The sequence below is a fragment of the Pocillopora damicornis genome, chromosome 12, assembly GCF_964200805.1.
Source record: "Pocillopora damicornis chromosome 12, jaPocDami1.2, whole genome shotgun sequence".
NCBI classification, from domain to species: Eukaryota; Metazoa; Cnidaria; class Anthozoa; order Scleractinia; family Pocilloporidae; genus Pocillopora; species Pocillopora damicornis.
The window spans coordinates 14,046,775-14,070,210 of record NC_142681.1 but is presented as its reverse complement, the minus strand read 5'-3'; the positions used below and the strand labels follow the sequence as shown (position 1 = coordinate 14,070,210).

General features: G+C 39.6%; 2 protein-coding genes and 1 long non-coding RNA gene across 5 annotated transcripts; 2 read left to right on the top strand and 1 right to left on the bottom strand.

The window, feature by feature from the left end:
- The first annotated feature begins 111 nt into the window (after positions 1-111).
- LOC149036636 (uncharacterized) lies at positions 112-4,651 on the top strand. Its single transcript, XM_089189368.1, has 2 exons — positions 112-786; positions 2,066-4,651. Exons 1-2 carry the CDS (start codon positions 734-736, stop codon positions 3,579-3,581), a joined length of 1,569 nt encoding a protein of 522 aa, XP_089045494.1. The 5' UTR covers positions 112-733; the 3' UTR covers positions 3,582-4,651.
- A 718-nt stretch (positions 4,652-5,369) lies between these two features.
- On the bottom strand, positions 5,370-22,772 carry LOC149036634 (uncharacterized). 3 transcript variants are annotated; one of them, XM_089189291.1, is made up of 4 exons: positions 22,574-22,772; positions 20,824-21,575; positions 6,473-10,725; positions 5,370-6,154 (listed from the first exon to the last, which is right to left on the bottom strand). In XM_089189291.1, exons 2-3 carry the CDS (start codon positions 20,852-20,854, stop codon positions 6,479-6,481), a joined length of 4,278 nt encoding a protein of 1,425 aa, XP_089045417.1. In that variant the 5' UTR covers positions 20,855-21,575; positions 22,574-22,772; the 3' UTR covers positions 5,370-6,154; positions 6,473-6,478. The 3 variants fall into 3 exon arrangements, with proteins under 3 accessions (XP_089045417.1, XP_089045416.1, XP_089045418.1); XM_089189290.1 differs by having other exon boundaries at positions 6,483-10,725; XM_089189292.1 differs by lacking the exons at positions 20,824-21,575; positions 22,574-22,772 and adding an exon at positions 16,287-16,362 and having other exon boundaries at positions 6,483-10,725.
- LOC149036635 (uncharacterized) lies at positions 13,111-15,642 on the top strand. Its single transcript, XR_016181674.1, has 2 exons — positions 13,111-14,017; positions 14,251-15,642. It is a non-coding gene; the product is annotated as an uncharacterized LOC149036635 (long non-coding RNA).
- Positions 22,773-23,436: the final 664 nt, after the last annotated feature.

Here is a 23,436-nt window from a genome sequence, read left to right as displayed (position 1 = left end):
TAAACCTGATTTGTGATGACTTTATGATAAGCGCTATAAAAGTTCTATGAATTCTCAGTAGTTCTTATTGTGTTATTGCCCAATCATAACCCTTCTTCTTCATTCGCTCTGACGAAGGGCTAACGCTCGAAACGTCAGCTTTTTTACTCTTTACGGTGGCTAATTTACGTTTTCAACCCAGTTGTTAACACTAAATTACCTTCTATACTCTCCCACCGACGCAGCACCACAGTTTCTTTAGAAACTTACCCCTTCCTTCTTCTTCATTGTTCGCTTGGAAAATTCGTTTTACGTCTCCTGTAAGTTACGGTATTCCTTTGTGGTGCACCCTCTCCCAGGAGAAATCCCGGATTGTCCCTGTCTTCAATACCTGCCAAGTACTATTGTTTCTCAAAAGATTCTTAACTGAAACGATTCACGTAATTATCATAAATCGAGTACCAAGTCAGTTATCGAGACGATTTTTATCGAGTCAATTCTCCCCGGTTAGCTGCGACCGATCCAAGTACGCTTTGCCTGTGTAACACTGAGGAAACGATACATTACCAATAGATGCTGCACATGCCAATGAGATATGCCACAGCATGGAATGTTCCTGTTCTGTTCTGCGTTTGAAGACCTCTTTGAACTGACCAGCAAGCCAAGCATAACGCGTTTGCAGTTTAAGTAACGAGTCTAAAGTCGCGTCATTAAGAACACTGAAAAGTGTTTGTCTTTTGTCGAGCACTTTCACATGATGAGAGGACCAGAAGTGGTTTTGTTTGTGAGTGTGATCTTCGAGCTTGGGTGAGTGTCAATGGAAATGATGTGATTTAAAATGGAAAACATTCCATCGCGCATGCAAAATGCCTATTGTTCTCGAGACATTTACTTGCAGAAGCGAAAAAATTCTAGATCCGTAATAGAAGCGGCGAAGCGTACACGAGATGGTTTTAATTGGTCGTGATTTTGTGCCCCTTCCCTCGGGGAATAATGGCATAGCTCATTAACTTATCAGGGCTGGGTTAAGAGACAAAGGAATAAAGGGGGTAAGTTTCTAAAGAAAATGTGTGCTACGTCGGTGGGAGAGTGTAACAGGGTAAGTACGTATTATCAATTGACTTGAGAACGTAAATTGGCCACCGTAAAGAGTTTAAAAGCTGACATTTCGAGCCTTAGCCCTTCGTCAAATTTATCTTTCAAATCGGCACTCTTAATCCCCGCAGTATCAACGAGCGATTTTCATTCAGTTAATTTTTTTGTAAAGTTGTTTTCCCGTCACCACATTCCCACTAATAAAGCGTAGCTCCATTTTCTGCACAAACATTTTTTAAACCCATACACAATCCACAGTTCCTCCAATCCCTCTGACGAAGGGCTAACGATCGAAACGTCAGCTTTTAAACTCTTTACGGTGGCCAATTTACGTAACAACTCAGTTGATAATGCTAAATTACCCTGCTAAGAAACAAAGGCCGCGCAAAAGTTATTGTTTTTGCTATTGTTTCGTCTTATCACACATCTGCCCGATGATTTTTAAAGCTGGCTATTCAATGTACTTAAGCTTACCAAAAACGGTTTGCGCATAAATTTCTGCCAAAGGCAATGGCATGCCAAAATCTTGTTGAAAATTGTGAAATCAACCAATATGTCACATCATTGCAATTTTTGCCAACAATTTTTCCCAGCTCCGAATCTGATTATCCGAACAGTTTAATCACTCGATTTCTTAGAAAATGCTTCAGGCGTGTAACTAAAGGTTTCTCTAATCATTTTCCGCTTATGGAACCTGGAACATGCAAGTGAAAGCTAGATCCAAAGTTTTGTTGTTTTTGCTGGCAACTTCCATGCAACTATTAAACTCACCGGTACTCTTTTTGTTATCAGAGTTGTTTCCTTTTCATTAAATTCAGGGCGAGTGAAACATCGGCAAAGTATTTGTACGCCCGTTGGTTCCCGTGCGAATCTCTTGTTTTCGTGAAAAATCCTTGGGTTTACCCGAGTTCGGTTGATGCGTAAGATATGGTAATTGCTTTGTTTGGCCAAACGACGAATCCTAATGCAATTTTGACTTGTTTTGTTTAAGGATGGGGATAAGTTGTGCCCGAAAGGCATTTGGTAGAGAAAGCACGGCACAGAACACATTTTTTGGACGCGAGGGAGAGCGGCAATACGTTATCAAACAGAAATCGAGTGAAGTCGATGATGGAGAGTTTTTGCTACTACGTCCAAACTATTTAGCGTCGGAACCAGAGGACATACCCGCTGGAATGACAAACGTGAAGCATCCTGGCAGATTCTTAACTGCTGCTGTTGGGGATGGAATCTCGGACGACACGTCTGCCATTCAGGCCATCGTTAATCACGCTGCAAGTTCCAAAAATAATAAGGTATTCTTCCCTCGAGGCGAATACCTAGTAAGCAGTAATATCGCCATCCCTGGCCCGGTGGAACTTCATGGAACACAGAGCGGTATCGCAGTTATTAAGTCCTCGACTCCTTATGTTCTTCAAGTTTACAATGCTTCACCAGTGAAATCGGTTTCATTGAAGAATGTGTACTTCGACGGAATTCGTGTGAATTTTGACGGTGGAGTCAATCGAGAAGTCCCTGGACCAACAGGTATGAGTAACATTACCATAAACAGCTGTGTATTCTTTTCATCCGGAAGGCCAACTCTGAGAAACGCTGAGAGGGAGCAGTTGGAAATGATGGACCTTAGAAACAGTAATGTGTACAGAAACATCTTTTTGCGCGATTCTAATGCGTATGGAGTTGCTTCAAAATTTACCTTCACTGTGGGTGTAGAGGTGAGAGAAAACATATGTGGGCTGGATTTAGGCAAGATAGGCTGGTTAGCCACCAAAGTTGAGCCAGTATGGTACTGGCGAGATCAAAAACAAAAATTAGAATTCCTTATGACTCATTACAATCTGGAATCTGATCAAGGCTTCTTTCAAAGTTGTTGTTATGAAGAGTGCGACGAAAGGATGAGAATCGTGAAAAATATCTTCAACGGAAGCCCAAACACAGGTCGTTTCCGAGACCACGTGATGTACCTCAAAGGCTTCAATATGATGGAAGTTGTAAGTAATTACGTCAGAGGCTGGCCAGCGGGTTATTCAGGCGGCATTAAAGCTCGAAATGGAAAAAATCTATTGGTTGCCCGTAATTACCTCGACGACACAGGTATTTTTTTGTATACTCACAGAACAATCAATCCATGTCTCTTTAATGGTTTGAAGAACGTTGTCATCTACAGAAATCACATCGTGCAACGAACCAATCCTGGTCATCTCACAAGTGGTATCTATTATTACGAGCCCCATGATATTGGGATAGATTGGAACATCACTTACTCCGCTAATGTATTTGAGATCGTTGGAGTAAGCGACCCCACTAATTACATATGTATCTGGCTGACCAATGGCGATCTTTCTCAACATCACGTGCTCCAAGACAACGTCTATTATGGTACCAAAATGCCTGTGAAGCTGTATGCTGACGACAGTACTCCATTGCATGAAACAGAGAAAAACAACGATAGTATTACAAATTGGTACAACTATCCACTGTACAAGCTAAACATTCCCCCTTACTAGACTGTGCTAAATAACATCTATTGTTATTTGATTATCGAACTTTATTTGCATCGGTGATCGAAGAATTATCCTTTTTAAGATTACAGCGCTCCAGAAGGATTGAAGCGAGTGATGAAAGAATCAGTTTTTTCTAATTAAAATCAAAGTGTTCAGTTTAATTATAATCAAAGATGGAGCCGCTCTAAGTTAGGAACTTGCGCGAGCGGATATTTTTACCCGATTACTAAAGAACTTCAAGTTGGGGGTAACGTAACTTAAAGTTTGAGGTGACGCAACTATGTTTCGAGGCGACGGAACTTGGGGCGACCATCCAGGAGGGCAATTTGTCTCGTACCCAGGCCTTGTGCGGCCGGCCAAGCCTTTATATCAGTTACACAGTGGGTACGAGATTAGGGAACGACATCACCTGTTACACCTGTTACCTATCAAATACTATTTTATCTTCAAAATTTTAATTTCTTGAAAGGCACAAGAAAGTTCAATTGTGTGCAAGTGAAGAGAAAAGTGAATTTTTCTTTAACAAAAGGTATACTGGGGCACTTCAGTACGACATAAGGGGGGTCGGGAGGGTGGTAGCGAGCAGCCGATTGAATGACTGATTGATAAATTTATTTATCCACAGAAAAGAACCCCTTCAACTTGATTTATAAGTAAAATATCTAATTCTGTTTGGCTATTCTATCAAATAAAGCAAGATAAATTCTGTCATGCCTGAGGCTGCTTTGCACATTAACATGGATGTTGCTACTAGCCTTTGGTGATTTGATGATTAAGAGTGTGTCCACGAAAGCACCAGGCAGTCTTGCTACGTGCCATCTCACTGATTCCAATGAAACTTGGCCAGTTTCAAGGGTCTACCCCAAAACTCAAAAAGACAAACTGGTTTCTGTTTTGTTTTTTTCCGGGGTGAAATGGACCACCTTCCCCCTCCCTGCATTTATCTCCCACGAAACGCGTGGGAGATAAATAAAAGTTTTTACCTTCTCAGTTTGTTCCGTCAAAAACGCTTTTAATTTGAAGTCACGTCGACCTCGACAGAAAAGTTAGGCTCACCCTGTCAGAATCAACAGTTTGATAACATAAATATCTAATAAAGTACGTCATTGTGCTTTTATCACAGTAATGAAAAAATTTGCATTTGCTCACGCCGCCATTTACGGGAGGGCAATGTCACTTACCTTGGCCTTTCTTGACTCTGACTGACGAAAATTGCCGACGATGCGGCGAGGTGAGCCCCATGAAATTATTGTCAAATGTTTTAAAAACTTTTTCTACCACAACAGAAACAAAAGCTGGTCGCTTACAAAATTTCAAAATGACTTCTAAATTTTGCTAAATCTTAATTTTCTCGTACAGGGCCAACGCACCTTGAATGGGTCTTTTATTTGATGTTTTACTTCTATGTAAAGATTAGTCTCTATAGCACCCAAATGACTCAACATCGCGAGGTCGGTTAATCAGGACTCTGAGAACTGTCTTCCGTATTGTCCGTACACGATACGAAGGGGTCGGTGGTTTGAAACATAGCTCACGGAAAGGTTTCCAAACAAACGCAGCAAGAATTCATCTCTTTAATTTCCTTTTTGAAGCAGAGCGAAGTGGAGGAGGGAGGGGGGTGGGACGTGTAGGTTGGGGTAGGAATGAGAATTCCTCATGCGCACATGCGTGGACCGCATGCAGACACTCCTACCACTTGCATCATTTATCCCACCACCTTGTCGCCTTAACAATGAACAACAGTGCTATCTGTTTTACTCTGTAACCTGGTTAAAACAAACGCTCACAATATTTTCTAAGATTTCTCTCAAGCTGTCTTTTATTTTAGCGTCTTTGAAATTACTACATAATCCCTTAAGAAACTTTGCCAAAAATTGTATAAAGTGTGCTAAAAAACAAGAATATTTTGATTCCCTAAACAACATTTTGACAATAACCTGACTTAAAAACAATTAAATCACTATGCAAACATACTTTAACTCAAACATTACAATGCCTAAGTGACTCGTTGAACCAGTTTCAAAATATTGCTGCCGTCATTTTTCCACTTGATACTAATTAAGTTCTTGACCTTGAAAGCTTTTTCCATGGTTCTATTTGGAAATCCATGAATTTTTTTCCAATCTTTTAAGCACTCAGAAGTAGTACTGGAACTGACCAAAAGAAAAGCTTTTCGTAAAGATTTTACATAAAAAAATTTAGGATTCTGTTAACGAAACCTATAACAAAAGACTTTGTGAGAAAACCCTCGTGATGCTTAAACTACTGTTTTAACTTTCCTGATTTCACTTCACTTAAGAGCCCTAAGTCAATAATGTTTCGTGCTAATTATATCAGCCAGATAAGATAATTTTTGTGCAGAAAAAATATTCCCGGATACGTAACCAATACCTCTTTCTGAGAGGATCGGAAAAGAGAATGTAAAAAATTAAAATTAATATCCTTAATTTGAGGTTGCCCTTTCCTTAATTACACAATAAAATAACGGATAGAGTATTTTCTCTGCTTATTCTATTAGTTTATCCATCTAAAAGTCTTTAAGGTCTGTTTCCTTCGAGCTATTCTCATCTTCTTTCCTGTAACAAATGTAAAAAAAAACAATTATAAATAACTTAATCAACATTTCTTAAATAAAGCAAATACAGTTCTACCAGGCGTAATACGTAGGCAAATGTACACTTGCATCTGATTGGCAGAGAGGCCCTTTCGAGATTCTATACTTTACACCCAACTGGAAGAATAAATTGTTACTTTTTGAAAGAAATAAAAAAAAGGTATAAAACCAATTTGATATTCAAAGTGACAAAGCATCACCGCCGACAGTCAGCGGCCAGTAAGTCAAAGCCACCTTCGCATCTAATTTTAACTTTAATTTATGAAATACCTGTCCTCACCGAGTCTTACCTCTGCTTGCCAAACTCGAGCCTCACATCATCTCCAATCAGCGTAAACGAAGCCCATTCAGACACTTTGGTAAAGCCGTTTTTTCTCATCCACTTCATGGCCTGATGAAGGGATTCACCGGCACTTTCTCCTTCAACAAGGTGTTTGTAGAACCGACTCATCAGCTGCTCTGTTGCTGAGTCTGAAATGGTCCACAGCGCAACCAACACAGAGCGAGCACCGGATCCTAAGAACGCACGGGCAATTCCTATAACTCCCTCGGCTCTTATCTCTCCACTTCCACTGTGAGAGCAGCTAAGTACCACCAGTTTAGCTCTGATTTTTACTCGTGAGACATCAGCCATCGTCAACATGTAAGCTTCCTGTGGTAGGATAGCGTTTCGACCGTTAGGAGCAGGAATGGGAGAGAGGGCAATTTCTCCCCTCTCGGCGTTACAATGGGCAGCAAAATGTATCAGGCTCACTGAACTTATCCGCTCAAGCACCGCCTGCTTCGTTGCTTTCTCGTCTACCAGAGGCGGAACACCCACCAATCGTCCGACCATCTCCGCTTCCTTTCTTGCACCTGGCAATGGCAGCAGCCAATCAACCTTGGGATTGCCTATTACCAAGGCACCAGTGTTGCTGTGATAATCCTCTGGACTATTTTGAATGGTCTTGAGTGTTGTCAAAGAAGGAATGAGACGGATCCTATTGGTCTCCGACAGGTATTCGGTCCCCTCCTTTTCACGGAGAGCAGCAAACGGAACTTGGTACAAACAGCGGTCAGGGACGATTATGACTTCAGGCTCCTCAAGCAAATCATAAACGGGGGCAATAAACATTTTGTAACACAAAGATAGACTTGAAATGACTCCTTCGTTCTCGTCCTCGTGTTCCTCCACGAGTCGCAATCCTGCTGAGCTCTTTTGCCCGGGGGAGAGAGGTTGCAAATAATCTGCCAAAAATTTACTTAAAGACAAATCTCTGGGAAACCCAGCCTGAACTAGATTCTCTTCTGGTGATACTCTTCTATAGTGAAGGACTCCACTTGTTTTCAAGATCCACAAATGCAGACGATTCTGAAAATAAGAAATGTACAGACAAGTGCAGTTATTTTTCTTTCTTAAAATGTTCTCAATGCCAAACCAAGATTGTGGATTAGCAGAGATGTGCGTTTCAACCGAGTACTTCTCTGCCATTAAGTCTAATAGGCCTCTAGCTCGACCCAACTCCTCAACATAAAGAGCGTCCCGAGCATTTCCGGTGTCACAAAGCAAAGTACAAAGCAGCTTGTAGGAAAATATTCCTGTGTTCTCCAGAAATGATGTTTTGAACTGATCATTGGCGCCCAAGAGATATCTCAGCTCCTCATACTTTTCAATGCACAGATGAAGACACGACAGGGAGTCTTTGATTTTATATTGATATAAATACAAAACGGCGTAACCTTGGAGGATTTCAAACTCTCTTCTTCCATCTCCAATATCCCTGGATATGAATAAAGCTTTCTCCAAGTATACTTCCGAAGCTTCAAAATCACCAACAGTTCTAAACAAAATTCCAAGGTTTCCAAGAACTGCTGCTTCCCCTTCCTTATCACCAATTTTAGTTTGGATGGCAAGCGCTTTTTGGAGATACTCTTTAGCCTTGTCGTATTGGCCAAGCGACGAAAACACAGTACCTAGGTTTCCATAACATGATGCTTCCCCTCGTCTGTCGCCAATTTCAGTTTTGATGACAAGCGCTTTTTGGAGATACTCTTCAGCCTTGTCGTATTGGCCAAGTGAATCAAACACAGTACTTAGGTTTCCGTAGTCAGTTGCCTCCCCTTCTTTGTCGCCAATTTCAGTTCTGATGACAAGCGCTTTGTGGAGATACTCTTCAGCCTTGTCGTATTGGCCAAGCGACTTAAACACAGTACCTAGGTTTCCATAACATGATGCTTCCCCTCCTTTGTCGCCAATTTCAGTTGTGATGACAAGCGCTTTGTGGAGATACTCTTCAGCCTTGTCGTATTGGCCAAGCGACGTAAACACAGTACCTAGGTTTCCATAACATGATGCTTCCCCTTCTCTGTCCCCAGTTTCAGTTGTGATGAGAAGCGCTTTTTGGAGATACTCTTCAGCCTTGTCGTATTGGCCAAGCGACGTAAACACAGTACCTAGGTTTCCATAACATGATGCTTCCCCTCCCCTGTCGCCAATTTCAGTTGTGATGACAAGCGCTTTGTGGAGATACTCTTCAGCCTTGTCGTATTGGTCAAGCGACACAAACACAGTACCTAGGTTTCCATAGTCAGTTGCCTCCCCTTCTCTGTCGCCAATTTCAGTTGTGATGACAAGCGCTTTGTGGAGATACTCTTCAGCCTTGTCGTATTGGCCAAGCGACGTAAACACAGTACCTAGGTTTCCATAACATGATGCTTCCCCTCCTTTGTCGCCAATTTCAGTTGTGATGACAAGCGCTTTGTGGAGATACTCTTCAGCCTTGTCGTATTGGCCAAGCGACGTAAACACAGTACCTAGGTTTCCATAACATGATGCTTCCCCTTCTCTGTTGCCAATTTCAGTTGTGATGACAAGCGCTTTGTGGAGATACTCTTCAGCCTTGTCGTATTGGCCAAGCGACTTAAACACAGTACCTAGGTTTCCGTAGTCAGTTGCCTCCCCTTCTCTGTCGCCAATTTCAGTTCTGATGAGAAGCGCTTTGTGGAGATACTCTTCAGCCTTGTCGTATTGGCCAAGCGACGTAAACACAGTACCTAGGTTTCCATAACATGATGCTTCCCCTCCCCTGTCGCCAATTTCAGTTGTGATGACAAGCGCTTTGTGGAGATACTCTTCAGCCTTGTCGTATTGGTCAAGCGACACAAACACAGTACCTAGGTTTCCATAGTCAGTTGCCTCCCCTTCTCTGTCGCCAATTTCAGTTCTGATGACAAGCGCTTTGTGGAGATACTCTTCAGCCTTGTCGTATTGGCCAAGCGACGTAAACACAGTACCTAGGTTTCCATAACATGATGCTTCCCCTCCTTTGTCGCCAATTTCAGTTGTGATGACAAGCGCTTTGTGGAGATACTCTTCAGCCTTGTCGTATTGGCCAAGCGACGTAAACACAGTACCTAGGTTTCCATAACATGATGCTTCCCCTTCTCTGTTGCCAATTTCAGTTGTGATGACAAGCGCTTTGTGGAGATACTCTTCAGCCTTGTCGTATTGGCCAAGCGACTTAAACACAGTACCTAGGTTTCCGTAGTCAGTTGCCTCCCCTTCTCTGTCGCCAATTTCAGTTCTGATGAGAAGCGCTTTTTGGAGATACTCTTCAGCCTTGTCGTATTGGCCAAGCGACGTAAACACAGTACCTAGGTTTCCATAACATGATGCTTCCCCTTCTCTGTCCCCAGTTTCAGTTGTGATGACAAGCGCTTTGTGGAGATACTCTTCAGCCTTGTCGTATTGGCCAAGCGACTTAAACACAGTACCTAGGTTTCCGTAGTCAGTTGCCTCCCCTTCTCTGTCGCCAATTTCAGTTCTGATGACAAGCGCTTTGTGGAGATACTCTTCAGCCTTGTCGTATTGGCCAAGCGACTTAAACACAGTACCTAGGTTTCCATAACATGATGCTTCCCCTCCTTTGTCGCCAATTTCAGTTGTGATGACAAGCGCTTTGTGGAGATACTCTTCAGCCTTGTCGTATTGGCCAAGCGACGTAAACACAGTACCTAGGTTTCCATAACATGATGCTTCCCCTCCTTTGTCGCCAATTTCAGTCGTGATGACAAGCGCTTTGTGGAGATACTCTTCAGCCTTGTCGTATTGGCCAAGCGACTTAAACACAGTACCTAGGTTTCCATAACATGATGCTTCCCCTTCTCTGTCGCCAATTTTGGTTGCTATGGCAAGGGCCCTTTCAAAATATTCCTTTGCTTTTAGGCTTTCGCCAAGTTTATAAAGCATAATTCCATACCCTCTGTATAAGTCAAACAGTTTCCTTCCGTATCTTTTCGCACTTTTGTAGTCAGAGATATGACGATAAGCGCTGAAAAGAACGGTATAGATGTCGCTGTAAAATTGTAGCCGTGCTGAATCAAATTGGTCTTTGCTGTTTTGATCGGTGCCATTTAGCAAAATCAAACATTCGTTGCATATCTCAATGGCTTTCTGAATGCGATCTGAGTTGAGCAAGAACAGGGCAACAAATAAGGCGAGGCTCATGAAAGGTGTCATGGCTTCTGCTGTTAGGTTTCCATTGCAATCCTCACCTGTTATCAGGGAAACATTATTTTTAGTAACACAATACTAAATGGTCGATAATCTTGATTAATAACGAGTCACTTTAAACAGGAACACACATGTTAAGTTACAAAAACGGGCTGGGTCGATTACACCCGGAAACTATTTGTAACAAGCTGAAAGTGTTAGAATTCACAATATCCACTTAAAAACAAAAAAAAACAAAAAAAAGTGACGAAGTCGGTTGGTCACCTTTCATTTTCCTCAAGTTGAGATTTTTGCAGAACATTACATGACTTTAAAGTCATTGGACAAAGATAAAAAAAACTGACAGACTTTATCTTAACTTTTGCAATGCGAACTTTCCACATGCATAGTTTCTATAAACAACGGGGCAAGTATTTGAAGAAACCGTTGGTGGGGTATTAAAAAACTATTTGGCTTTACCAACTGAGTTAACAATGTAAATTGGCCATGATAATGAATTTCAGCCGTCGTTTACTTCCGTTTGAACAATGTCATTAACCAAGTTCACTGTGCATTTGTCATGGAAGAAGAAAGTCCCATACTTGAAATTTTAATTCCAATATTGGAACTGACAGTCAGTGTTATCTGCGTAAGGCTCTCCAGAATTATTCGAGAAGAATTGGAAATGACAGCAGACCAAGTTTACTACTGAACTGACTCAGCTTCCGTGTTGAAGTACATCAAATTTGTTAACTCGCAGGTATTTCGGATTTCCTTCAGCGAGGGACAGTCCACAACATAAATAAAGGTCTGATTTTAGTTTTATGATCATCAATTTCTCAAATTGAACGATACTCAATAACATTAGTTCATGAGGATAAATTAAACGGTATAAAGCTACAGAGATTTGAGAAGACCGCTGGATAACGAATTTATTTCACTGTGGTGGCGATTCAATGGCGCCATCAACCGCTTAAATGAAGGGCTAACGCTTGAAACGAGACATAACTACATATTGCAAAAACAAAGCTCGAAAAAGCAGCTACTGGGCTTTGCCATGAGAGCCTTACCTCTCTACAGTTACTAAATGACTAAGGCTGATAAAAACCGAGTGAATAGGAAAGATTTTCAATCGCACTTACCAAGATGTTGACAATGTGGCTGATGCTTTCAAAACGAAACAACAAAAATAATGAATTACACTCCGCACTTTTCTCAACCTTCCGAACTTCCGCTGTCACGGCGTTTTAGGTATCTAGATCACGTGTGTTTTCGGTTATTCCCCTCCCCCTCTAGGCTACTCGAAATAAAATTGCATATTTTTTGTGCGTTCGCATGTCCGTCTATCGCTTCCCATTAACGTTGAAAATGGTCAGTGGTCATATGATAAAATGCTTATTGACCGAATTTAGTGGGGCCAGTGGAGAAAATATTTGGCTCTGGGTGATGAAGCTTGAGCCTCGCTGCGCTCGGTCCATAAGTCATGACCCCGAGCCAAATAATTTTCCTTCCGGCCCTACCACTCAGTTGATAAGAACACAGTATTTCGATTTTGTACGTCCAACTTTTATCACACACGATGTAATTGAAGGGGGAAAATGAAAGGCGTTATTCTTTTTTTAATAGGAAATGTCGGGCTTTAGTGTTTACCCCTTCATCACAAGATCGATCCTAAGTTTCTTTTTTAACGCTAAGCTATCTTTGCGTGATAATGGACTCATTGTCTTCGTGAACTTTTCATTTTCTAGCGGGTGTGATTTGCATGATCGAAGCCAAAAATACTAAAAAAACTTAGTGACTGTATTTTGGTTTGGCACGTCACACTTTTCTAACTAATGATGGATTTGAGCATCCAAAAATGACACATCTTACTTTGTTTATTGGAAAACGCCAGGCTTCAGTGTTCGTCCCTTTTAGTTCGTTAGGATTTGCATCACGAGATCGATAAGATTGAGCGTACAACTAAAGCTTCTGTCTTTAAACAGTAAGCTATCTGTGCGTAAAAACTGACCCATTGTACACGTGAACTTTTCATTTTCTTGAGGGTGTGATTTGCATGATCGAAGACAAAAATAGCAACTGAGATAATTGATTAAAAAAAAAAAAAAGAAAACGGACGGAGTGGATCGGTAATTTGCTTGAACATAACCACAACACTGGTCTTACCTTTGAAGGTGTTAATCCAATGACTGAAATATGGCAACAAGTAAATGAGGAGGTAGCTTGACTTTCAGTAATAATCAATAGTTATACTTAATAGTCCTTCATATTTCTTTTGAGAAGGGAAGAGAGGTGGGGGAAATGGACTGGACTACAGTTACGTTGTAGGATCCGCACATCCGGAAAGGACTTTCCTGAAAACTCCCAATGGCAATAGTGCTTTTCAACCTTTTTGTTTCCTCTTTTCCTCAGACAATCGCAAGAAACTTGCAACTAGAGGGCAATAACACCCAGCGATCATTTGAATGATAAAAATTATATATGGCTTAGGTTCTTCCATGTCTTTAAAAAATAACAAACAATTGCCAGCTTGACAAGCTTGCTTCCCGTTTAATTTAGTATTGATGTCAACATTACCTGATTTCTCGAAATGCGGAGAAATTTCGTTTTCGGGGTGATGGCTTTTACGGCTAACGGTTAAAAGTTTGGCCATTTTACGCGTAACGGTTAACATCATTCCATGAGTTGTTACCAGAAATGTTTAACAACTCGTTCCATAAATTTTTACCAGAAAAGTGCTAATTTTTTTGGCCGTTTTACGCCTCACGGTTAATCTTATTAATTATTATTATTATTAACACTGTTACTGCCAATTTGTGATTAGGAAAAATGAAAACTGTGATTAAAAGTATTTAACAAAATTTCTGAGAATAGGAACTGATCAATTATCAAATGCGATCGAGAAAAAGATCAAAATGGTATGTTTTTTTTTTCCTGAAGTGATTCATTATGTACGAGACGTGAACTAGTGATTCTCATTTCACAAAGTGTTAGTACAAATCATAAATATATCTCTAACCTTGCAGAAGATAGTGAGAGTTAAACTCCCCAGTTTTCATGCGACTTTCGAAAATTCAAAACGGAATTCGCATACTAATGGCGAATTAATGAGAGGGGGATCTGGAGGGCGAATCAACATTTACTCCGAAGATTTAAGTGTTCCATCTCAAACGAATGAATTTCGGTTTCGTACGTCACACTTTATAACCACTGCTGGATTGAACATATGTATAAAATAACTTATTTCATTCTTTTTTCACAGGAAACGTCAAGCTTCTGTGTCCATCCATTTCCAAAATTAAAATTTCATTACAAGATCGATACCAATAGAACCAAAGCTTCTTTCTTTAAACGGTAAGCTTGCTGTGAGAGATAATCAACTTTTCATGAACTGGTATGGAAAACCGATCAGCAGTTTACTCCGCAGTGAATCTATTTCGGTTTTGCACGTCACACTTTTACTACTTCAAATCGACCATATTTGGTTCCCCATACAATTCTATAGGACGTGTTCATTTCTTGTGAGTGACTACTGAGTCACACAATGCGTGACGCTTTCATGAATTAATCGTTTGCTTTTTCTCTAGACGTGAGCTTGGGCCGCCTCTGCTGACATCAGTAAAGGACATTCTGCATTATAAATATGTCTTGATATAGGATTGATTTTAGTTTTTGATCACGTGATTGTGGAAACCATCAGTTTCTCGAACTAAACGATACTGAACAATCTTAGTTATAATGAGGTTGAAATATATTATATAAAACCTTAACGGTTTTAAGAAAGCCATTTAACGGTAGAGATATGAAGCATCTGATCAACGGAAAAGTACGCCTTTACTATGTATGCAGTAACACTGAATTTAAGAAAGTCTTAATTTCTATCAAGAGATTAAAACAGTCCTCTTCGTGAGCGCGCAACGTCATGACTTATCTTCTTACCCGAGACTCTGGCGCTTAAACAGAGAAAAAAAAGGATTACGGCGTTTAGAAAAATATGTACTGTAGAATTCGCCGCTAGACAAAAAAAAAAAAATTTGTGCTCGTATGCCCGTCTATCGCGTCCTATTTAGGTCGAAATTTTCAACAGTTAGTGGTCATATGATAAAATGTTTATTGACTGAGTTTTGTTGGGCCGGACGGGAAAATATTAGGCTCTCGGTCACGAAGCAAGGACCTCGCTACCCTCCTACCTCCCAATCAATAGGTACACAGTATTTGGGTTTGTATGTCACACTTTTATCCCTAATGATGTAATTGAACATGAAAAATGAGGAGTGTTATTCTATTTTTCATGGGGAACGACAAGCTTAAGTGTTGATTCTTTTAAAGCTTTCATTTACATCACAAGATTGATCACAGTACAACCTAAGTTTCTTTCTTTAAACGGTAACCTATCTTTGCGTGACAATCGACTTATTGTCTTCGTGAACTTTTAATTTTCTAGTGGGTGTGATTTGCATGATCGAAGCCAGAATTGCTAAAAAAAACTGAGTGACTGTATTTCGGTTGAGCTCGTCACACTTTTCTGACTAATGACGGATTTTAGGTCCAAAAATGAAACATCTTCCTCTGTTTATAACATGTTCAACTCTCGTAACTTAGTACCGAGTCACACAACGCGTGACGCTTTCATGAATTAATCGTTTGCGTTTCCTCGAGATGTGAGCTTGGACCGCCACTGCTGACATCGGTGAAAGACATTCTGCATTATAACTATGCCTTAATATAGGATTGAATTTAGTTTTTGATCACGTGATTGTGGAAACCATCAGTTTCTCAAACTAAACAATGCCGAACAATCTTAGTTATAATGAGGTTGAAATATATTGTATGAAACCATAAAGGTTTGAAGAAAGCGATTTTACGGTGAGGATATGAAGCATCCGTTAAACGCAAAAGTACGCTTATACTCTGTCTGCAATAACAGTGAATTTAAGAAAGTTTAAGTTTCTCTGAGAAAATTAAAACATCTCTCTTCATGAGTGCGCAGCGTCATGACTTATCTTCTTATGCGAGACTGGCGCTTAAACAGACAGAAAAAAGAAAGGGATTACGGCGTTTAGAAACATATGTACCGTAGAACCCGCCGCTAGTATCTAAAAACTTAAGCGAATATTATCTCGACCATGAAACATTTGTGTACAAGTAGAAAACGGAGATTCAATTGAAGTCTACCGCAATCTTGGAATCGATCGTTAAACCCTCCTAAAAAGTGTCAAGTTAATAGCTAGTGGAGATCGTAGCCACCGGAAAACCACGTAATGAAGCACTACGGATTTCCTATATCAACGTGGGACAATCCAGTTTTATGATCAACAATTTCTCAAATTGTACAATACTCAATAACCTTATTTTAGTTAATGAGGATAAATCATACGGTATAAAGCCACAGAGATTTGAAAAAGTTGCCGTAAAACCAATTTATTTCGTCGTGGTGACGATTCAATCGCGCCATCAACCGCTTTAACGAAGGACTAACACTCGAAACGTGACATATCGCAAACATAAAGATAATAAAAGTGGGTACTGGGCTTTGCCATAAGTGCCTTACCTCTCTACAGTTACTAAATAACTAAAGCTGATAAAAACCGAGTGACTAGGAAAGATTTTCAATCGCACTTACCAAGATGTTGACAGTGTGGCTGATGCTTTCAAAATGAAACAACAAAAATAACGAATTACTTTTCCCAACCTTCCTAACTTCCGCTGTCACAGTGTTTTAGGTATCCAGATCACGTGTGTTTAGGTTATTCCCTTCCCCCCCCCCCCCCCCCCTCTGGGCTTATCGAAATAAAGGGAAAAGTTTTAAATTGCATACTTCTTGTGTGCCCGTATGCCCGTCTATCGCGTTCCATTTAGGTTGAAATTTTTAACAGTTAGTGGTCATATGATAAAATACTTATTGACAGAATTTGGTGGGGCCAGTGGGGAAAATATTAAGCTCAGGGTCATGAAGAAAGGACCTCGCTGCGCCCCTACCACTCCATCAATAACTACACAGTATTTTGGTTTCGTACGTCACACTTTTATCGCTCATGATGTAATTGAACATGAAAAATGAAAAATGTTATTCTTTTTCAACAGGAAATGTCAGGTTTCAGTGTTTACCCCTTTGAAAGGTTTGATTTTCATCACAAGATCGACCACAGTACAACCTAAGTCTATTTTTTTTTAACGCTAAGCTATCTTTGCGTGATAATGGACTCATTGTCTTCGTGAACTTTTCATTTTCTAGCAGGTGTGATTTGCATGATCAAAGCCAAAACTACTAAAAAAGCCAAGTGACTGTAATTCGGTTTTGCACGTCACACTTTTGTAACTAGTGATGGTTCTTAAATAATTGAGATAGTTCGCACGCTCTCATAGGTCAACTGGTTAGTTTAGATGAGAGTATGTAAACACAGCTTGTTGGGACGTCACACTTTTAATATTTACCGGCGCAATTTGAAAACATTTCAAACTCACAGTTTTCTCAATACTCGCAAAGTAATTTCAAGTATAAGTGATAAATATCGGAATTGGAGAAAAATGTGCTAAGTTTTGATCTGGGGTTTGGCTTCCGTCCCCCCTCCTCAGTGAGGAACAAGAAGGAAGAAAAAGAGGAACTAGCGCTTTGCCTGCCTTGATGATCATGAACTGTACGGCCTCGTCGAGAGAGTTCAAGTGAAGACGACAAATATGCAACAGAATGCACAGTAAACATCGAAATGTAAGGAAACAAGGAAACATTTTGGAAAAAAACATTTTGAAAAATCGTTCTACGCGCCCTACTTTCAAAGAAACCATAAAAACTATATATAACTGAAAAACTTATAAAGTATGGAACAAAAGTTTTAAAAAGTTTTTTTCCCCCAGAAAATTTAGTTTCAGTGTTTTCTCTAAATAAAGAGTAAATGAAATGAAAGTTTGGAAATTTGACCGGATCTTGTTGACAGTAATCTCAAATCAAAACTCACAATTTCAAGGCAGTAACAAAACAGTTTTTTGTTACTGCCTTTGCTACATTATGATTCATTCTGGCTGAATTTTCAGTGGAGCCACGAAGAGGTGAACGGCCCACCCTCCCCCCCTGAAAAATTCCCGTTGGTCGTATCGTATCTTGAACACTTTTGTCCCAGCTTGGCTTAGCCCGCTGATCAGTCATTTTTCCCATACCTTATTACAACTGAGCATGGGGATGAATGTTGATGAATCCAATACCGTTTTAACTTTACTGATTTCTCTTTCCTTAACAGCCTTACGTGCGTGAACATTGTGTTGCGCTTTTTATATCAGAAATATCATTTTTATGTAAAAAAAAAAATAATAAATTCTTGAGTACGTAACCAATACATCTTTCTGAGAATATTGGAAAAGAAAGCACAAAAAATTGAACTAGATCTTCCCTAATTTGGGATAGCTCTTTTTTTAATTTTAATGAAATACCGGATAGAGTACTTTCTCTTCTTTTTTCTATTAATTTAAAAAGTCTATTAAAAAACTTTTAGCTTTGTTCCCTTCGAGCAGTTCTCATCATTCACCCTGTCGGGGTCTCCTTTTCTATCAAAAGGTGAAAAACAACGGTTATTACTAACTCAACTAATATTTTAGACACAAAGCAAACACAGTTATACCAAGCACAATATGTAAAAATATAAATGGCTAACACCTGTGTCTGATTGACAGAGAGGCAGCTTCGCGATTCTATGTTTTCTCCAGAGAACGTCTGTAGCAACTCTACATATATATATGTATAATTATATATGGATATATAATTATATATGATATGTGGAAACGACGAAAAATTAACCTACACTTAACACAAGAAACCTGTAACTCACACCGTACAGAACAGCCGCAAGAACAGACAAAGAAACATAATTTGGTTTAATCCGCCCTACAGCATGAACGTACAAACAAATATCGGCAGAGAGTTTCTGAACCTCGTCAGTAAACATTTTCCGAAAGCCACAGGTACACCAAGACTTTCAACAAAAACAACATAAAAGTTAGTTATAGCTGCACAGACAACCTACAAACCATAATTAAGAAACACAACAGAAAAATCCTCGAGACAAGCAAGACACCCTCCACAGAAAACAACTGTAACTGCAGAAAAAAAAAACGACTGCCCTCTGAAAAACAACTGCCTCACTTCAAGCGTCGTCTACAACGCCAACGTAACAACAGAAAATGACGCAACCGGAAAGAATTACTTTGGACTAACTGAAGGAACTTTTAAACAACGTTACACGCAACAAAATCTTTCTTTTCGGAACAGAAACTATTCAAACAGCACGGAACTATCAAAGTATATCTGGACACTCAAAGACAACAACACCAATTTTACAATTAACTGGAGTATTTTAGCGATCGCCCCGCTCTAGAGCAACAAAAGCAAGCGGTGTCACTTGTGCCTCACAGAAAAACTTTATTTAGTTAGAGCTAAGAAGCCGTCTTAATTAAACAAAAGAACAGAACTCATTTCTAAATGCCGCCACGAGAATAAGTTTTGCTTAGCAAATTTCACAAGCCGCCAACAATAGCTCTATAAAACCTTTCTTTCACATGTAGATTAGATCATCACACTATTGAATTAATTAGCTTCTTATCTAATTTGTCTGTAAGGAGGTATGTTCTTCATTGAATAAAGTTCTGTCTGACGAGCGCTTAGGCGCGAAACTCAGAGTCACATAGAATCGATGCGTCCTCTTTAATTCCTTTACTTATGAATACTTTGCTCTGCTACCACAGCATTGAGCACTTAATGCTAAGGTAGACTCTACCTCCACATTTATCTATATATATATATATATATATATATATACTACATTCAACCCCCATACCACATTTATTGCAGAAATTGCTAAACGAAATTGGAACTTTCTCAAATCAAAAGAAAGATTATCATTCATCTTCAACAAGCCACCTTTAGTAGCCTACCGACGACCGAAAAGTCTACGAGACAGACTTGTTCGTTCAAGATTTGTAAACGAAACACCTCAGAATTTGATACCAAAGGGATGTAGAGCATGTGAAAGAACGAAGTGTAGTTGGTGTAAAAAGATCAACCAGACCACAACTTTCACCAGTCCCAATAACAACAAGACCTATACCATATTTCATACAGTCGACTGCCAATCGTCATGGATCATTTACATAATCGAGTGCAACATTTGCAAACTTCAATACATTGGCAAAAGCGAAACTGCATTTAACCTACGGTTAAACAATCACAGAAACCATATTAAAAAGGGAGTGAGTAGCTGCGAACTCACGGAACACTTTTTACATAACAAACGAACTCACGACTTCAACAATAATGTTACCATAACCATTATAGAGCAAATCCGAAAAGATCATTTAGAGACTGACAAAAAGAAAGAAGTTCTTAGAGAAAGAGAGATTTTTTGGCAAAGAACATTAAACTCCTTTCAGCCATATGGACTAAACAAAAGAACTGGATAAAGCTTTTACGCGAAAACCTTTATAAAGTTTTAGTACATAAATTGTTTATAACATACGTTATAAAGGTTTTAAAACTGTTAACCAATTAGAAACACTAATTGTTTACGAGAGATTTGACTCAGCATTTAATTAAGCAACATGCACTGTACTACGTCACACAATTAACCAATTACGACTCTGTAACAATTGCATGTTAAGGCCCCTGAGGAAGGCAAAGGCCGAAACGTGTCGGGTCTTGAATAAAGCGTTGAAAACGGAAGCACATTCTCCATAGTGCAAATTATATATATATATATATATATATATATATATATATATATATATATATAATTTGCACAATGGAGAATGTGCTTCCGTTTTCAACGCTTTATTCAAGACCCGACGCGTTTCGACATTTGCCTTCCTCAGGGGGCCTTAACATCTATATCTATATCTATCTACCATGTATCTATCTATATCTATCTATCTATTTATCTATCTATCTATCTATATATATATATATATATATATAACTAACTGCATATATATATATATAGATAAATAGATAGATAGATATAGATAGATACATGGTAGATAGATATAGATGTCATAGTAGCCTTGATGCTCAAGGTAACAAAGGATCACCGCCCACAGACAGGAAACAGTAAACCATAGCCACCTTCGCATCCAATTCAACTTCAAATTTAGAAATATCTTTTCGGACTGAGTCTTACCTTTGCTTGTCAAACTCGAGCCTCGCATCATCTCCAATCAGCGTAAACGAAGCCCACTCAGACACGTTAGTCAAGCCGTTTTTTCTCATCCACTTCATAGCCTAATGAAGGGATTTACTGGCACTTTCTCCTTCAACAAGGTGTTCGTAGAACTGATTCATCAGCTGCTCTATTGCTGAGTCTGAAATGGCGCACAGCGCAACCAACACCGAGCGAACTCCGGATCCTAAGAACGCGCGGGCAATTCCTATAACTCCCTCGGCTCTTATGTCTCCACTTCCACTGTGACAGCAGCTAAGTACCACCAGTTTGGCTCTGACTCTCACTTATGAGACATCGGCCAACATGTAAGCTTCCTGTGTCAACATGTAAGCTTCCTGTGGTGGGATGGTGTTTCGACTGTTGAGAGTAGGAATGGGGAAAGAGCAATTTCTCCCCTTTCGGCGTTACCATAGGCAGCAATATGTATCAGGCTCACTGAACTTATCCGCTCAAGTACCGCCTGCTTCGTTGTTTTCTCGTCTACAAGAGGCGGAACACCTACCAGTCGTACGACCACATCCGCTTCCTTTCTGGCACATGGCAATGGCAGCAGCCAATCAACCTTGAATGATCCTGAGTGTCGTCAAAGAAGGAATGACACGAATCCTGTGAGTCTCCGATAAGTATTGGGCTCCCTCTTTTTCACTCAGGGCAGCGAAGGAAATGCAATTCCGAAGAATGCAAAAGATGCCATTAAGTTTGGCGTATCACTGTTCAAAAGAGGAATATGAAGTTTTTTCTGATTGAATGAAATAAACAAACTTGTTCAATTCAAGGGGAGATTGGCTAAATATCTCGATAAGATTCAACAAAACAATTGGGACAGAATAGTTTCAAATCAAAACGAATTCACAAAGAAATTGAAAGCACCCGCGGCTAAGCATGTAATTCTGCTTAAATAAATATTTACCCCACGCTTAATTCATACACGCATGTAGGACAATAATCCCCTTGACTTCGTCTCCAGGATTATTGAGCAAAATTCGCTTCGCCTTCGGCGATTAATTGTTACATATTACCTTAGTCAGGCATAACACGAATAGCACGAACAATATCTTCAAACTTTCAACGAATTTTACGCGGATTCATGGTACACCATAACAACGCAGTCGAACAAATATAAATCTGGGGAAACCTGACGGTTACTTCCTACTGAAAAACCACGTAATGAATCACAACAAATATCTTATGATCTCATGGATAGACAGTCATAATTTAGATAGGTCTGATATTATTTTTTGGATCGTCATTTCCTCAAATTGAGCGATGGTTTAAATCTTAACTGATGAGGATAGAGTTGAGGGTGAAAGACCACAAAGGTATAAAAGTCGTTTTGGAACGAATTTCTTTCTTAACGTGACATAACTACATAGTGCAGGAATGAGGAACGAGGATATAATGCCACAAAGGTTTGAAAAAGGTGCTCTAAATGTATATCACTACATTGGCGATTCTTTCGCCGCGTGTTATTCGAATGATAAGTAACTACAGAGCGCAAACATAAAGATCGAAATAGCTTGGGTCTTCCCAAAAAAGCATTATTTCTCTTGAGTTACTCAGTCATTTGAGCGATGGAAAGCTGTGTGATATGAAAGATTATTAATCGTAATCACCAAGATGTAGACTTCGTGGCTTTTTCTGTGACTAATTTTTTTGTCGGTATAGAAAGCTGTATACCCCTGTATTGAACATTTCTACTCGTACTTACCGAGGTGATGACCTCGTGGCGGATGCTTTTGAGAGTGAAAAGACAAAAACAATGAAGGAAAGTCGGGACTTTCCCGACAGTTACACATGTGTTTGAAAAACATTAACAGTCCACTTATTTTTGTACTGAGTACTTTTAGTGGTTTCGACCGCCGAAAAGTTGCAAAGAGGAAGTTTCTTTGTTCGAACGTTCAAAGCGTAAAAGTACTCAGTACAAAGATAATTGGGCTGTTAATGTTTTCCAAACACACGTGTTTGGATATCCTAACACGTGTGTTATTCATGGTTGCGATTTTGCATAACATCGCATGACTGGATAGGCACAGGACATACACATTGACAAAATAGCATTTATTTGAGGCTTTTCCATTAAAACGTTACTCATGCAAAGTTACTTAAAATAAAAGTCTTCTGTTACAAATTTATTTGTAGATATAGAAAGCTGTGTACCCCCGTATTAAACATTTCTACTCGTACTTACCAAGTTGTTGACTTCGTAGCGTATGCTTTTGAAAGTGAAAAGACAAAAACAATGAAAAAAAATTGGAACTTTCCCGACAATTGCCATGTTTATTTTGTTATTCAGATGAAACGGAAACGTTTTGAAGAGGCCGTGATTGTAAATATCAAGAATCGCTGGCCAGGCTAAAAAAATCGAAAGTTCTGATGATTTGCCTGGAAAACCCTTTTAGGGAGATATGTTCAAAAAAATTATTTCAAAGTTTGAAAATTCAAATGTGTCCGAGAAAATGGGGAAAAACGAAAATTTGGTTTTTTACCTTATTAATTATGCAAAAAATACAGTAAAATTGACCAACTTTAGTGTGCTAGTTGTGAAGGAGGATGATTCGTAAGAAATGGGGG